Source organism: Rhinolophus hipposideros (genome assembly GCF_964194185.1).
Source record: "Rhinolophus hipposideros genome assembly, chromosome: 1".
Classification (NCBI taxonomy): domain Eukaryota; kingdom Metazoa; phylum Chordata; class Mammalia; order Chiroptera; family Rhinolophidae; genus Rhinolophus; species Rhinolophus hipposideros.
This window is the reverse complement of record NC_138047.1, coordinates 23,491,539-23,509,425: the sequence shown is the minus strand read 5'-3', so window position 1 is coordinate 23,509,425 and position 17,887 is coordinate 23,491,539. Positions and strand designations below refer to the sequence as shown.

Genomic DNA, 17,887 nt, shown 5'->3' with positions numbered 1-17,887 from the left:
AAATCACGCGTTCCCTCTTTTAGAGAATTTGCAATGTTATGGCTAGGAACTAAAGTGACTGTTGTTGGGAACTCAAAGGAGAGATCAACACCAGACTATCTGAATGAAATCACCCTCCACCCTCGTGTGGGATTCAGCACGCCAAGGGCCTGGACGAAATCACCTAGGCAGAATGCGCTTCAGGGCATTCCCGAAGTTCAGAAATCAGGACAAAAAGGGTACAGGAAATTAGAACAGGATCTAAGGAATCCCAACTTTTAAGCCAAAATTTTTAAATACTGCAATTAAGAAATTATATTGTGACTAAGACAACTATTAAAATTTTAGCAGTAATCTGGTATTTTTTCTTAAATGCAAATTATGTATTCTAAGACTTTCAAAATAGGCTGTTCTGAAATAACTGGACAATATAATCAAAACATATTTATTACTTTTTAAGGTGTCATTTTGTACACTCCAGTACAAATACAAGAATATAGCCATATGTACAGGTATTGAAATGAAATCCGCATATTCAAACCCCACATTTTAATACAGTAGCTTTGAGTCCTGAACTACAATAGTTCTGATTTGCAGTTACTTATGCCACACTCTGCCCCCACCCCTTTCAAATAATCCCTTAAAGCTAAGGCTGTTTAAACAGAACAATAGATTATTTTTGGAATGGGGTAACAATTCATCTTTGCAAAGTTTTAAGCACCTCCTTTCCAAGATTTTACAAGTGTGAAACAGATATATAAAATTAGAAGATAAAACTATTCATTTGGGCTATTAAAAGAAGCATAATGTTTTTTAAAAGCGCTGAGGCATAGAATTTTCAGTGTGCTAAAAATCTGGAGATATAGTCCAAATTCTAAAATTTAGTCAAACTAGATACATAGAAAACAAAAAGTTAGGAAGCTGGTTCTTCAGGGGAAGACTTTCTAACACACCCATCTTCACAAAGTATTTTATTACAATGTAGTTTTAAAGGTTTGAATATAAGACTACTAATGTTCCTTTTAAAACAAAACCCGAGGTTTCCTAGGGGCTCTTCACATTTCTGTTTTCAAATTATCTGAACCAAGGGTACCCACCAAAATGAGATACATGTTCAAAGCCATGACAATAGTCCAAGTACATAAAGAATATTCTCAGATATTATGCCTATTTTTAATAAAGTCCCTGGTTACCTCAAGAAGGTTAGTAGCTGGACACCACGTCTGTATTAAAGTGCAATATTTAAAATAATTTACTATAGAATAAGTGAATCAAATATTGTAAAAATATCCTACAAAATTTTAATTTTTTGTGTTTAAAAATTGACCAGGAAATTTCAAATCAGGCATCTTCTATATATATGTGAGCAATTCATTTAGGGATGTAAACTTTTTAAAGCAAAGAAATGTGACATAAATCAACAAATTATTAGCAAGTCAAATTCAAATTTACCTTAAATCACAAGTCAAGTTGCCATCTCATCAGGATATATTTGCCTACCACATCACAAATTGCTCATTTGTTTCTGGGAAAGATACAGGACCGCATCAATAGGGTTCTAGCTTAACAGCTCTTTGTAGTTTCATTTACATGCACTAATCAAGTCCAGCAAATGTTAACAATCACACAGGCATAAACATTTCATGACGGTATCATTTGACATTTGTTCCTTACATTTTAAACATATTCTCAAGTTACAATAAAAAAAAAAAATCAGTTTCCAGTATAAGATTTTAATTCCTCTTAATTAGACTGGAACATTTTTGTTTTAGAAAATATCCATACTGTCGCTTACAGTTGACTTTTTTTATAATTTATTGAAAAGTCTGAGCGTTATTTTTTATACTATAAATATGCTTAAAGCACAAGCGCAATTTCAAAATTTTAGAATCCCAGAATGTGATAACATTAATGTCTAACATCACAAAATAAGCCCTTGGTGCTGGCAGTTCTAAAAGCACATGAATGCATCTGCCTTGACAGGAAAAAAAAGTCTCTGAATTGGGTAAGTTAAGATTTTGAAAGTAAAAGATTTTTCTGCATAAAGAAACCCTTGTGATTTGATATAACACTGGCAGTGTCATGCTAAGGCCATTTGACCAACATTTTAGCAAAGAAAAAAAAAGCCAAGGTAATTTTATAGTAGCAATAGTTTCTTTTTTTATTTTAATATATTTTAGGAAACAATATACAAAGCTGAGCTTTCCCACCATTTCCAGATAACAGCAGGAAGCTCCAATTACACAAATTTAGCGTTTTTTGTGATGGCTAAGAACAGCAGTCAGCACCAGACTTGAACAGTTAGCTACAACACAAACATCCTTCAAAATGAAATGTCATAATAGCAAGACAGGTAAACCAGGGTTTAACAAATGACAACCACTTGGGAAGTGACTTAATCATTCTTGTTGAATTTTATTAAATATCTTATACACAATTTCTTGTTGATATGCTTTAAACAAAGCCTCCCTTAAGGAATTATTTCAATTAAGTATAAATATTCAACAAGAATAGTTCTGATAAAGAATCCCCAGGTAGTTCAAATTCTAGTATGCATTGACCGAAGGAAAAGAAAAATAACAATTTGTTTGTTTTAACATGTTTATTACAACAGATACAATTCACATCTGACTAGCTTTGTTTCCTCTTTTCCCTCCCACAACCATGTTCATTGGGCCACTTCCTTACATTTGAGCAATCAATGTACTTTCAGCACACACGCCCAGCAGTACTTTTAGGTCCATTCTTACAGGGTGCAAATGGATTTCAATAATTTATACAAACAAGTGGGTTATGCTCAATCACTGCAATTTTAAGCTACTGTACACAGGAATGAAAAGGTTATAGAAAAGTGCCATAGCAACAGTGCCTTAAGAAAGGAGAAAAAGAGGAGCCTTAAAAAATGGATAAAATCAGCTCAAGGATTTCAGAGGGAAATGGAACACACTGGAAATGAAAAAACATTTCTCTGCAAAACAAATGGAGAAGCACTGCTCTTGATCAGGTGCAAGTGTGGAAATAGTTGTTTCGTGATAATTTGTACACTGCCCATATGGTTCAAAACTGTATCCTTAGACACAGACCGCCTGGCGCTTGCACTGAATTTTTGAAAATGCAAGATTTCTGAATGATAAATTAACCCCCCCCCCCCAATTTTTTTTCTTAAAAAAGCTAATTTCGCAGACAGGTTTACATGTAAAAGGCTAGGTATTTAGCCACCTCAGCATTGATTAGTTTTGGATGTCTAAGCTCTGTTACACATGGCTTCCCATGGCTTCACTCTACAAAACATATTTACAACGTGAAGAATACATCTACAAGAAATCTACATTTCAAGGGTTTTACAAATCAATCTTGTCTCTCTCCTGAATTGACTCTCACAAACCCCGTCCCCTTGTCATTTCCTTTGCCCAGCTTAACGGTCCAAAGTCTACTTAAATGCAGCTCAAAAATGTTAAGATTGGGCAATAGATTTACAGTTCCTGTACTCAAAAACCATGTGCAATCATTCACATCTTCACACCATGAAGGAATTCTGATTTTTTAGCTTTTCGAGTTCCTTAATTTGTTGTCTCAAAAATAGTATCCTGAAAAATAAAAGAAGGCATTAGAACTGTGAGGCCATACAAAAATGTTACAGAAAAACCAAACTTTTAACAACAAATATATCTTTAAAAAGAAAATGAGTAACTATTAGTTAGGACAAAATAATTAACAACTGATTACGCTACAGTTAAGACAAAATAACCATTGAACATATGATATAAAGTATTGAAATGATAAGTTAGAGTGTTTCCTAGTTTTCTAACAATTTCTGAATAATTAATTTAAACATAAGACTTAAAATGTAGTTGTTCACTGTATCATCACACACACACAGAAAGGCAGTAGATGTTAAACATGAGATAAACCTATGCTGCATGTTTTCTGGGCCACAACTGAGTAGTCTGTAATTAACTAGCTTCAAGAGGCTCATTGTTTTGATGAACAGTTCTCAACATAAATGTAGGTTAATAAAAATGGAAGCCAAGTTAAAGTCCCACAAACTCTACAACTAACTAGATTGTCATGAACTTCGTAAATAATCATTCCTACTCTGATCCCTACAGGGAATCATTCCTATTCTGTGAAGTATGACATTTATTGCTTGTACCAGGGAATTAGGCAAAATCATATACTGGCTTGATATTTAACTGTGTATATTGTTTCAATAACTTGCAATAAGGAATAGCATAATTTCCTAAAAGCTAAATAATGTGTCTAGCAAGCTAAAATGAAGTTCAAGCTTTATATTACAACTACTTTCAGAGCAATCCTAGAGTAAAAAACTCCCAGTTTATATTCAAAAGATGCCTCCAGATATTTTAATAATTGAAAGGTTAGATAAAAACTCAACTTTTCCAAGTTTATTATAAATCCCAACTTAGTATTTACTAAATATTTGTGGTTTCATGACAAGATCAACTGTACCTTATACAGATAGAATATGAGGCCATTTAAAGTTTGCCCTCAATTTTGTAACAAGCATTTAAAAATATATCTGTATTATTTACTGGCTGTAGATATCCTACTTGAGTGGGATACTAGATTAAGAAAAATGAGGCAGTAAGATTTTAGGTGAAAACAATTAATAAACAGATATATATACATCACTGAACTTGCTGAACAACTAAATTCTTACTGTAATTTCCAAGGGATCTATCAGTGATTCAAAGACAATGTAAATACTGATTTGAAATCTCAACTGAAATAAGTACCCTCAGCAATAGACAAGTAACAAGTCCTCTCAATTCAAGGGACCTTTTATAATTAGTTGCTGCCTAATTTCACTTTTTAAATAACATATTAGTATACCTTGTGGAGTTATAATTTAAGAAAAAAAAAAGTCTAACAAAGCATTTACTATGGGTTAAGAAAAATATAGTCTAGATGCCATTATCATTCACTAGAAATGGTATTAAATTCCAAAAACAAGTTACAGTATTATGGAAAGTGATACAATATATCAAAGAGAACTTTAAATTTCAGAAATAAAATTTATGTTCTTCAGTCTGATTTAGGACATATAATGAAATCATTTCAGCATAAAACTTACCTTTGCTCTCGCAAAGTTGCTTGAATTTCACATACTCGGACTAAAGATCTTAAGTTTTTTAATTCAGTACAAATTTCTGACATATGAACACTTCCCATATTGTGGGCTTCTTCTCGTAATCTTGATGCCTATAATTATAGACATGAAAATCACATGAAATGTAAGTCACATTCACATATAGGAAAAAGTAAAACATTAAATTTTTGAGAACTTCATGTCAATATTACAGAATATCGTTTTCCTTTAAATTCACAAAAATGTTGTTGAATCTAAAGAGAAAAATGATTTTCTTGAAAAAGTCTCATACGGTGGAAGGCACTTAAGATATACCCCTTGGTTTTTTGGGAAAATAGTATTTCCAATTTCAGAATAATATAGCATTAGGATAGGATGACTCATAATTTGTAGTTAATAAAAGATGCTGGGTCAGCCAAAGCAAAGTTCAGGTATAACACTGAGAAAAGGGCCTCCATATATTCCTATATCAGGAAACACACAACAAAGCTATGTGAACTTATGGAGCATTTCAGATGGCCAGTTATGTGATAAAAGGGAGAGCCAATGGCAACAACTGCAGTGTCTTCATCACAAAGCAAAAAAATGGTTCCTAACTTCTAGTAGCTTGTCTAGTGGGAGAGTTCTAAGATTAACTGTACTAACAGGTTCTAAAACTATGAGTGGCTGGCTGAGTGGAAAAAGCACACTGGCTTTGATCCACATCACTGCATTAACTGGGTGACCTTGGTATAATCTATTTTATTTGGTCTTAAGGGCCTCATTGGTAAAATAGGAAAACTCATTATCTGCACTGGTTAGGAGAGTTAAGAAGTAGAGAAAATAAACACAAAACACTTAGCACAGAGCTAAGTGTTGAGTACTTGATAATGGTAACTATGATAATTGTATCAAAATATTTTATGTGAAACCACAAGTGATCACATAAATACCCTATGTATCAAATATTTTATAAAATGACTAAAACCTAATTAGAAATTAGTTGTTTTAAATATAGCTTCAGTTCAGCAGTCCAGATTAGATTTTCTAAAAAGTAGAATTAAGTTATATTTTGCTAGTCATCCAAAGGTAAAACATCTTCTGTGAATCCTGTAACATACCTGCTTTTCTGCATGATCTGCAGGCCATCCTTGAACATGTTTTATGAGATTTTCATTAAAGTGTGCCGCTAGCGTAGGTGTTAATGAACATGTAGGTCGAGTAGATGAATTCTGTGGTACAACTGTTGCATTTGATGCATTACTGCTAGAAGTGTGATTTGGACCAGGTGATGGACTTCTCTGACTACTGGAAGAGAAAACACAATTGGAAGGTGTAGTGTATCTAAAAGTAGTTTTTAGGTATCATAGAAATTGTCAATACCTTCTATTAATTTAAAGATATCCAAATACCTAAGAAAAAATTGCTATTTTGACGTAAAATAAATAGAATTTAAAATCCAAAGTATATTTGTATCATGTATTCCCCAATACATTTTTTTGGAGGGGAAAGCCCCCTTTAACACTATATCAGAATCAAATTTAAAAGTACTCTCTCCAAATTTAGCAGTAGAATTTGATGACTCTATACTACAAACACTAATAAGCATGTAACTAAGAAACGGTCACATTTTAACAGGTGTAAGACATCAGGCACATCTGAATATTACATCTTAAATACATATACGTAAGGAGGAGAAAATATACACTGCTCTTGTTTAACATCACAAAGTGCTGAATCAGAGGGTAAAACAATATGAAGCAAAATATAAGCATTTTATTGAGTAGCAATGACTTAGTGGCAAAATAAGACCAAAAAGTAACTCAGATTATCTTCTTTTAAAACTGCATATGGTTTACGCTAGGGTTTCAGGGTATGGTGATGAGAACCAAAAATTTAATCACCCAAGTTGCTTTCCTACCTGCTTCACCAGCCTTGGCTCTGAATGAATTTCAGTTATTTCCAAAAACTACATCTCCCAAAGGATGAAGAATATTCACCACTGAGGCTATTTAAAATAATACTGCAGCCTCTAAAGACAATTTAAAAGAAGAATTTCCCAAAAATGTTCTGAGCAATGGCAACATTGCTCAAGTAACAGACAGCTTCCCAAGGTGATTACTTTGAAGGGAACAACTTTCATTTGGATGTGTAAGTTCTGAAATGCTTGTTTAGAAAACAACAATAAAAACAACAGTTGAATTATTTTGCTACCTCACAGCAAGAATAGGAAAATCAATCAAATGAAAAATATTTAAAGTTGTATTTGTTCATTAACAAAGAAATTGACAACACAATACAGTTCTATTTGACAAGCACTCTCTACAGGGTAGAGTTGAAGCTAATGGGGAAGGCTGACACATACCAGTTGCAAATATTGGCCCAAGTTTTAGATATGAGATTTTTGGCTTCATCAATACACTCAAATCTAAAACTGCTATAAAGGAGGTTAAAAATGGTGTTATTTCCAACAAATGAACTTATAAAACCACTGCCCTCTTTGTGTAAGTATCATATATTGTTATTCCCATTATATTCCACTAAGTGAAATTTTAGAAAAAGAGACACTTTCCTCAAAATAACCCAGGTTTCACTACTAGAGACAACAATCTATTTGTTGTAGATTTGCCTTTGTAAATTTTATAATACATAAAACTAAGTTAGGCTATCCATGGATTCTTCCAAGACCAACTTCTATTATACATACATAATTATAATATTCAAACAATGCAGTATGCCATATTAAGGAAAAAATGTTATAACATATAACATCAACTTACTTTGAGCGCTGAAGACTTCGAGGAGAAACAGGTTCGTGACCTTGCGGCTTGTCAGCAGTTACAGGCTGCTGCTGTGTGGCCGATTGTGAAACTGGTCCTTGTTTAACTATTGGAGTACTAACCTGAAATATCAAAATCTGGTGAGATAGGCTACTATCACATAGGCAAATGGGCATGGAAACTAGATAAAAGCAGAAGTTCTATCAATAAAACTTACCAATTATTTTTATTCTTCAGTGATTTTTAACCAGAGTTATCCTAAATTCTATTTTATATTAAGATTAATATTAGTGATACAGACTAAGTAGTCCCCACTTATGTTCAGGGGATACATTCCAAGACCCCCAATGGAGGTGTGAAATTGCATAGTGCCAAACCCCATATACAACCTGTGCTCAAATAACATCATTTCATTCAACGTCGTTTCTTTGTAATATTGATAGAAATTTAACTCTTGTTTGTATCAACTGGCCTATGGTAAAAATGGTTTCATTATATGCTGTTTTGCTTAAAGTCGCAGAATCAATGGACAATGTTCAAGTGAGGAGTTACTGTATATACTATGTATTTTCCTATACATATATACTTACGATAAAGTTTAATTTATAAATGAGGCATGGAAAGAGATTAACAATAACTAATAATAAAATAGAAAAATTGTAATATACTGTAATAAAAATCAAGTAAATGTGTGCGCGCTCTCTCTTTCTCTCTGATAACCCTGATAATCAAGATGGCTGTGAAGTGACTGAATGGGCAGGTAGCTTTATCCAGCGTGGACCTGCTGGTTAAAGGGATGATTCACGTTCGGGGACAGATGGAGCAGGATAGCATGAGAGATTTCCTCAAGCCACTCAGAACAGCATGCGATTTAATACCTCGTCTGAATTGGGAGTCTCATGTGCTGCATAACATTTTGGTCAAGTAAGTTACATATACTGCAAAAGCCCCATAAAGTATGATTATAACGGAACTGAAGAATACCTATCACCTAGTGACATCTTAGCTGTCTTAAAGTCATAGCATAATGCATTACATTACATTACTGTGTTACAACTGTCTACAGTATTCAGTACAGTATCACGCTTACAGCCTAAGAACTGCAGGGGAACAGAATTTGTCACCCCAAAATATGTGTATTTGGCATAAGGCTTATTTTAGACTGGCTAATTTTAAGAAACAGCAGACATGGAAGAAGCTCTGTAAACCAAGTACGTAGAAGTTACCCTTTGTAAAAGACATTTACATTTGCCAGGGAAATCTCCATTTGAACCAATGTCTCCCTCAGTGCACCAGGAAGAGGGGGATGACCTCAACTCCAGAAACTCTTATCAACGTAGAAAACCAGAATTTGAATCTGCGTAACAACCTTACCCTTGTTTCCTATGCCTTTTCTGGTAACTTCCTACAACTGACTTCCCAAATCCCCAACATCTTCTTTAGTCTTCATCTGAAGATGGTATTTAAGGGGATGGCTTCAGCCATTTTGGCTACTCAGTTTTCCTTGGTCTCTCCCATGTATACAGAAGGTATACATGTTAGTAAACTTCTGTTTGTTTTTCTCTTGTTAATCTGTCTTTTATTATAGGAACGTCTCGGCCAAGAAGCCAGAAGGGTAGAGGGAAAATTATTTTCCCTCTTCCACAGAGCAATAGGCTACACCAGTAGGCCATACCATCTAGGTTTGCATAACTGCACTCTATGCTTGCACTCTATGATGTTTGCACTACAAGGAAAATCAGAACATATCTTCGTTGTTAGGCAGCACATGACTGTACTGTTACATCAATATCAATAAAAATAAATATTATATAAATACAGTTGCTTAAATTCCAACCACATATGGAGACAACGTACAGATTGGTCATCAAAGAGATGTTTCCCTACAGAGGTAGAGCAGGAGGTCCCTAATTGCCAGTGAGGATACATGTACTATTTACATCCAGATGCCACAGAGTGAGAAAACAGTAGTTTTAAATTTAAACCACAAATTAAGGCACAAAGGCAGATGAAGCCATTAGTGATTAAGTCACATCCTCTAGCAGAGTTTTTTATTTGGAGTTTTGCTTTGTTTTGCATGATTAATATTCTCCCAAACAAATCTGGAAGGTCCTCCTACTTCTCATAAATATCATTTTTAATAACATATACATAAGACTAAATATCCACTTATTTTAAAAACTTGAAATAGTTTTTCAGTGCAAAAAACTGATAGCCATCTGCTTAAAGGATTTGAAATGCTAATTTTTACAACTGATTGTAAAACTACCACTACCACCTTTAGTCATCATTTACTGTACTCTTGAGATACCATCCTGGAAAGTACGTTTTAAGCATTAACTATAAGATCTCTTTTGTGAAAACTCACATTTTAATTCCTCTCCCATCAAAATATAAACAATAATGAATCATACAATAAACTCTACCAATAGTAATGAGAATTTAAAAAAATCAATCTAGATTGACCCAAAAATGTTCATAGGTAGATGGTTGAAGTAAGGAAGGGCCAACAGAAAGACCTAAAAGCTGGCCTACAATCAATTTCAAGCTACTTTTCAATGCATTTTTATATGAAGGCTTCTGCTTATGATTTTGTTTAAATAAAGAATTTTTGGCAAAAAATTTTGAAACAGGCCATTGATTTTACAATTAAAAAGAATTTTCTCCTATGTTCACCATTAAAAATTAAAAAAAAAAAATATCACCACTTATATACACTGACTTCCAAATCTCTCGATGTTTTACTGGTGGCGTGCTATAAAGCAGGGCATGAGTGTAACTGAGACTTGCTTATGCATTTGTGGTCAAGATCCAGATGATGTAGAAAACTGGACTGCGGCATAGGGTCCTCTTTATAGTTCAGTAAGAACACACCAGCAATTTCTAACTGCTGTGACGAGTCACCCGTGTGCGACAGCTCAGACAGCACAGCCAGCAGAGCTTACTCATTAGCACATGGCTCTCCATTCAGAAACATCCAGGTCTCAGGTCCTGACTCCCCCTCAAAGACTAGATCTAACTAAAGGCTTGGTTTTCTCATCTATTAAATGAGGCAAACGGTTGATGCTCCTGTCAAAGTTAAATGTAATAATACATAAAAGCTCTGAGCACAGAAACTGACTCATCTCTGAAGTAAAAGTATAGAGGAAAACTCCTAAGAAACATGTTCCCTCATATCTTTAGAGTTTGAAAATTCTACAAATACTAAGACTAAATTAATACACCCTTCTTTAGCCTGTTCTCCATGCCACAAACTCCCAAGCCACTTAAGGGAATAGAATCACAACATAAAAGTAGCATAGATGCAATTCCCCTCTCCATCCTTCAGTTAACCGAGAGGTTCTAACCTGCATCTGTTCTCGCTCACCCATCACTCACTCTAGCAGTTCATTCTCGCAAGGCTTTTTTTACAATAGATTCTAAAACATTAAACTTGTTTTTGCTAGAAAGTGTTTTCTTTTCCCAATTTCCCTCAAAGGTGACATACCTTTGGCTGTGATGAAACAGGAGGAGTACTAATCAAAGGTTTGATAGGAACTGTGTTAGTTTGAGGTGTGCTTATTCTTGGAGACACATAGGATCTTGGGGATGATGCATCAGACGTTAAAGACATTGGAGACTGATTAGATGGCTGGGCTGCAAAAGAGTGAAGCAGTTAATTTCAAACAAACCAAAAACCTCTGCAGTATATATGGAGATCTTTGCATCTCTCCACATGCTCCACTCCCCCAAAGAGAACACTGAAAAGGTCAGAATCTGAGATACTCTTTGAGGCCACAATGACTGCGTGTCAGAGATAAGCACACACCCAGTGAGGCTTTCTCTCCTTAAGGCCAGAGCAGGAAGGGAAGCCGGAACCTATTCTCACATGGAAGACATCCTCATCATCATTCTTTCACATTTAGGCCAGTCATCCTCCTTCATCCCCTGCCTCATGAGGCTAACTAGAGGGTTGTCTAAGTCTTTTCACTATCATCCTTCAATTTTAGAACACTTATTCCTGCTCAATATACCAGCTTTCTGAATTAGAGCCAAGGGACAAGTCAAAGTGATCTTTTTGTTTCTCTTTTGTTCTTAAGAGACCCAGTGTATCTCTTTTCACTGGATACCTTCACGGGGAAGAGGAGGGATAGCTGTTTCAAGGCAGGACTTAAGCATTTCTGTATCCTCCTGTCAAAAACCATCTAATATCAACCTGAACCAAACTTCAACTCTCACTAAAATATACTCAATGTTTCACAAAGATTAAGGGCATATCATAGTTTACCCACAGCTTTGGAGTGAAATATGTCATCAACAACTTAAATTCAGAATTAAATATACACTATATTACAGACTTGATGGCAATATTGTAAGATAAATGTCAAAGCTTGCTTCATTTAAAAAATAAATTAAAATACTACTGTATACAGTAGTGTTAAAAATCAAGCATAAAAAAAGTAAAACCATTATTGTAGCTAAATCTCAAAGACTAAAAAAACTTTGCTATTAACCCCTCCCAAATCAAGATACAATTCTAGAGATATCTAAGAATATGAATACCTTGTGTAGAGAGCTGAGCAGCTTGAGAAATCAGAGAAGTTATGTTGAAAGCTGATGGTCCAGCAGTAAGAAACTTATGAATTATAGACTGCAACGAGGCTTGTGTCACAGCTGCTGTAAGAACTGAAAACATACAGGCATATGTGGCATTAGTAACAACTTGAAAATTCAAAAACAACACAGAAGAAAACTGGAGTTTCAAACCCAAACTCTCAAAATAAAAGTTTAAAAGATAGGAGTAATATGATGAGTCTAGAGATGTAATATGATGAGTCTAGAGATGTAAAATGATCTGAGACAGAGGACAAGAAATGTAATGGGTTTATAGTAAAGAAAACAGTAGTTTCCTTTATACTAAAATTCAGATGTTCAGTTGAAGAAAACTCCTCTAAATGAATATTCACTGGAACTTCCGATTATAGCACAAACCTATGCATTTATAAGTGCTTAGAATTAATTGGATAAATGGTAGCTATTTAATGCAACTGCTTTTTTAGACAAGCTCACCCACTCAAATCCCACATCAACTCCCACCCCAACAATCTTCTTAAAATGGATATTAAAAAGCTGGGTAGTTAGGAATGCCATGTTTTTCAAAGCATTAAGATCTTGTTACTGACATTTTCTTGTGCTGGCTTTTCTTCAAACTGTTTAGAAGCCCTAACTTTGCCTAATAAAAAGTTCACCTATTAAACATTGTTACCTTAGAGAATAAAAGCAAAATACAGAACGGTGAGGACAATACAAATAGAAGATTAATGACCAACTAACCTGACACAGCTCCATTTTAAAGGATACAGAAGAACTTACTACTTAACACTACTGTCAAACATATTATGCAAAAATGTATAGAAATATAAAATTTTGCTATGCTCTTAGGACTTAACGTTTGATTATGAATTAAAATTTACATCCACTTTAATTCACTTTTTTGAGATCACTACCTAAATACTTTAGTAGTATAATGACAAGCAACGTTGGAATTAACAATGCAATTAACCAGGAAAAAAAGTGAAATGTTACCCATTACCTCTCTTCTCAAACTTTTTTCAAATATTGTAAGGAACAACCAGAATTCCTATTTTTTTAGTAATTAACATACTTTTAACATTCCAAATAATTATTTACTCATATACAGATTTTTTTGAAATACGCTAGAAATCCAGTGTTTTTATAACAATTTTAGCAAAAGCTCTTTACTTTTATTTTATGTTAAAAAAAGAAAGAATTGCTAAACACATTAAGTATACTGAACAGCTTATCTCTAGTAACTACCAGATATATGGAAGGTCTTGAAAAATACACAGAAAATCCAATTGCTAACTCAATTACAATACCAAAGTCCTTAAACTATGGGGGATATAAATTCCAAAGAATTAAGTTCAAATATGAATTTCAAAATGAAACAAAGACCATTCCTAAAATGAAGATTTTACTAATTACATAATTTTGCACAATGCAAGTGAATTTTTAAAACTGTTACTATGAAATTTACCTTCATTTATTTTGGATATGTCCACATTAGAATTATTAAGTTGCAGCGTAGCTTGCAAAGCAGGAAGCAACTGTCTAAGAAGATTTGGGTCCTGAAGTAATGGAGGTATTGGTGACTGTGGAACAGGAGAAACAGGGATTGCTGAAGCAGATGTTGGAGGTGCAGATGTGGGATTCAGTCCAGAGGCAGAAGATGTGGAAGGAGTTGTGCAAGAATGTGAAACAGATTTGTCTCCTGATGTAGATTCTAAATAAAAAGGATAATAAGGCTGAAAAAAATTACTTCAATAGAGGAAACTGGAACCAATATCAAACAAGCAACTTCCATGGATGAGGCACCTAACTCAGGTAGTTACCACTTAATATTTACAAGTTAGCACATAAAAGGCTCAATAACTATTTGAAAAACTAGAATAATAAGGTAGGCATTTTTTATATCCCAATTTCATAGGTGAGAAAACTGAACAAGAAATATTACATAACCTGAAGTCACAAAACGTAGTAAGCAGTGATTCAACCATACTCCATGTCTGATTCTAAAAGTACCACACTGTTTATTAGTAATGCTGTCTCAAACACAGTTGTGTATTAACTACACATTTAAATAAACTTCCATTAGGATAAAAGGACAATACAACTCTCCAGAACTTAATTTCATGTCTGATAAAATAAATTAAGCTGAAAGAAAACATTTATGATCACAATGCCAACCTAAGTAGGTATGACAATGGCCTTAATACAAATAGAAGAGACACCGTGGTGAACAATCCCAGAATGGGCTAATAAGATTGTGATAAATAAGGAGACTCCTACTTTGAACTTTTATACTTAACAATTGAGTTTTGGAATTACCTAGTTCCTTTTCGTAACTAAATAAGGCAATGAGTTATCACTGTACCATTTAAAGATTATTAGTACTAAAAAGGACCCTTTTATTCAAAAAAAAAAAAAAAAGGACGTTTTAATAGCAAACCACTACAAAACCCCACCCTAAGCATCTAAAAATAAAATATAAAACATGCATGGAAAATTATCGTTACTTGAAAGTGTCATTACAAATTATTTATATAAGTTCAATGTAATTTCAATCAAAACCCAACAGCATTTTTGGTAACATTTGACAAACTGATTCTATTAACTTATTTATGAGAAAGAGGTAAGGGCTAGTAATAGCCACAAAACTCCTGAAGAAAACAGAACAGAGCTAGTGACGTGCTTTGCCAGATATAAAAACTTAACATTGAAAACAAAACCGATTTAAGGCTGATTAAACTTTTTATATTTAAAGTCTTTATAACTAGTAGAGGAAAATATAGGAACATTATCTTTGACATCAGAATACAGAAATTTTCAAAAACAAAAGCAATTACATCCAAAGAATTGGTAACCAAAATATTTTAAAGAACTCCTATAAATAAAAACAAACTACACAATAGAAAAATGAAGAAAAGTCATGAAGCTATTTCAGAGAAAATTTGAATGGCTAAAAAAATGCAAAATATGTTCAACTTTATCGATAATCAGGAAAATCCTAATTAAAAGCAACAGGATTATTCTTTTATGCTAGCTAGATTGACAAAAAGCTTTTAAAAAAAAAGCCTGACACTATCAAATGTTGACGAATAACAGGAAAACTTCACATTTCTGGAGGAGACTAAATTATATGACCATATTGGAAAATAATTAGGCATTATAAGAATTGGAGATGCACACTTCATGATCCAATAATTCCACTTAGGTATATACCCTTAGAAAAATGCTGACATTCCTAAATTAGGAGAAACATTCAAAAATTTTTATCACAGTATTGTTTATTTTAGCACAAAACTAGAAACAAACCAAATGTCCACCAACAGGAAAATGAACACAAATTGTTATTTTCATACTATGGAATTTTACTAATATAGTGACTTTAATGGAAAAGGAGAATTAGAAACAGAGGTCTTGTGGGTAACAACATTACAACATTAAAACTGACTGCACTATTAAGCAGACTGACTGCTTAAGCATCTTTAATTTCCCATACATATGCATTTCTTAAAGATGTTCAAGCTCATATATCTATTATGTAACTGATTTAAAACTATTATGATGTATAAGTTTCAGGAACACTGCATTTGAATATTAAACTGCTAATCTAGTAACTATAAACCATTTTCAATTCTAGGAACTAAACATTCATTAATATTCATGGTCCCAAAGAAGCTGGGAATTACTAGCAAGCTTACTGAAAAGATTGCTCTATCAGCCTTTACCTACCGTTACTATTAATGGCCAAAAGAACACTAGGCAATATAGCTCTTTAAAACACGAACCTCATAACCGCTTGAAGTACATTTCAAGGATGTGTTGTTGATCAATTATGATCAAGTTAGAAGACCTAAGACATTTTGATCTTTGAAAGGCAGATACTTTAATTTTTGTAAGGGACACATTTTAAAAGAGGGTCTGTAAGTCTAGCAGTCTACCTATGTTAAGCTTTGCGTTTGGATTCACAGACAAGTATAAAGACACTTGAACGAAATGAGATTTTCCTTTTGAAAAACTACTGTCAGTTATTACATTTTATGGGGCAACTGCAGACCACAATAGCAGTTTTCTCCAAATCATATCCCTTAAGGTTCAGTTTAGGGAATATACAGCCTAGGGGCATTTTAATGTTTAGAATAAGTTGTTTTTTCACTTCCTGCATTAACAATTAAATTAGTAATCATATCCCTTTGGAATGATCCTTACTTTTTGTTACTTTTAGTGTGGTTTTTCTCCTGCTTTTAATGACAGGAGTTGGAGAAGATGTGAGTAGTTTTCTATTTTGTTTTGGTGCTGCTAAATATATCCATAGATTTGAAAAATTAACACAGGCTTAAATATTCTTCAGTGTTGTCCTTCAATCCAAGAAAACATCCCAAAATAGAAAATACGTATCACCATACAAAAAATACAGTAGCAAAAACTAAACATCCTTAACTTTTAATTTTAATAAGTTGATTTACCTTGAAGATATATTTTACAGTTTTGTGAGAAAAGATTATTTGATGAACAGTGTGGAAACCAGTTGATACTATACTACTACTTAATACTTATGGGATGCTTGAGCAAGTTACATCTCTAAAGGTAAGAATTTATCAAAAGGTCTGATTGTGCACACCAGCTTTCAACAGAATTCGTATCAGAATCACCTGTTAAGTATGAAAAAAAAACAAAAAATAAGAGAACAGATCCCAGGGCTCCACCCCAGATCTAATGAGCCTGGTGAGGCCCAAGAACATTGAACGTGTAAGAGTCCTATGGGTGGTTCTGGCATACCTTGCTGGTTATGAAAAAATAAATTACAGAATTCTCAAGGTCCCCTTAACTTCAAAAATAAAAACAAAATAAAAAACATATCACAAACATGGAGAACTGAGTGGGAAAAGAATTAAAATCAAAGACAATGAAAAGCTACATTGCTTTCCCAGGCAGGACTTCAACATGCTATTTTCACACTTTTAAAGAACAGCCACCACTCACCCCCACACAAATGCCCTTCCAAAGCATGCTACATGTTAAACATTTTAAATATTATTTGCCTCAATCTACAAGTATAACTGAGAATAACTGATTTGAGTTTAATAATATACATAAAAAATGCTATACTGAAAAAAAGTCAGTTTTACCATTAAACTATAAAAGGTACTGGTTGTGTGCTCATCCTGTGTTCAGAGTTCTATTACATTACCCAGCATCTTCTATTATATAGTTTATTACCATGTTTCCCCGAAAATAAGACCTAGCCGAATCATCAGCTCTAATGCGTCTTTTGGAGCAAAAATTAAAACAAGACATGGTCTTATAAGACCCTATAAGATAAGACCCGTATCTTATTTTCCGGGAAACACAGTATACCTCCCTTCTATTAAAACATTAACTCCTTCAGGAGAGGAATTTTGTTGTATTTATCTTTGTCGCCCTGGTACAAATCAAAACTTAGCACCAAGATGGCATCAATATGTATTTGACTGGA

At 33.7% G+C, this 17,887-nt stretch overlaps 1 protein-coding gene across 7 annotated transcripts in view; it reads right to left on the bottom strand.

Moving 5' to 3' along the window:
* Positions 1 to 410: 410 nt before the first annotated feature.
* The window catches only part of WAC (WW domain containing adaptor with coiled-coil), an 81,229-nt gene continuing 63,752 nt past the window's right edge, over positions 411 to 17,887 (bottom strand). For all 7 annotated transcript variants that reach the window (XM_081054754.1, XM_081054753.1, XM_081054758.1 and 4 more), the window contains 7 exons: positions 13,886 to 14,131; positions 12,391 to 12,513; positions 11,336 to 11,484; positions 7,849 to 7,970; positions 6,190 to 6,376; positions 5,075 to 5,202; positions 411 to 3,566 (listed from right to left, as the gene is read on the bottom strand). In XM_081054754.1, the coding sequence (XP_080910880.1) occupies positions 3,497 to 3,566; positions 5,075 to 5,202; positions 6,190 to 6,376; positions 7,849 to 7,970; positions 11,336 to 11,484; positions 12,391 to 12,513; positions 13,886 to 14,131 (1,025 nt within the window). In that variant the 3' untranslated portion in view covers positions 411 to 3,496. The remainder of the gene's footprint in view (positions 3,567 to 5,074; positions 5,203 to 6,189; positions 6,377 to 7,848; positions 7,971 to 11,335; positions 11,485 to 12,390; positions 12,514 to 13,885; positions 14,132 to 17,887) is intronic.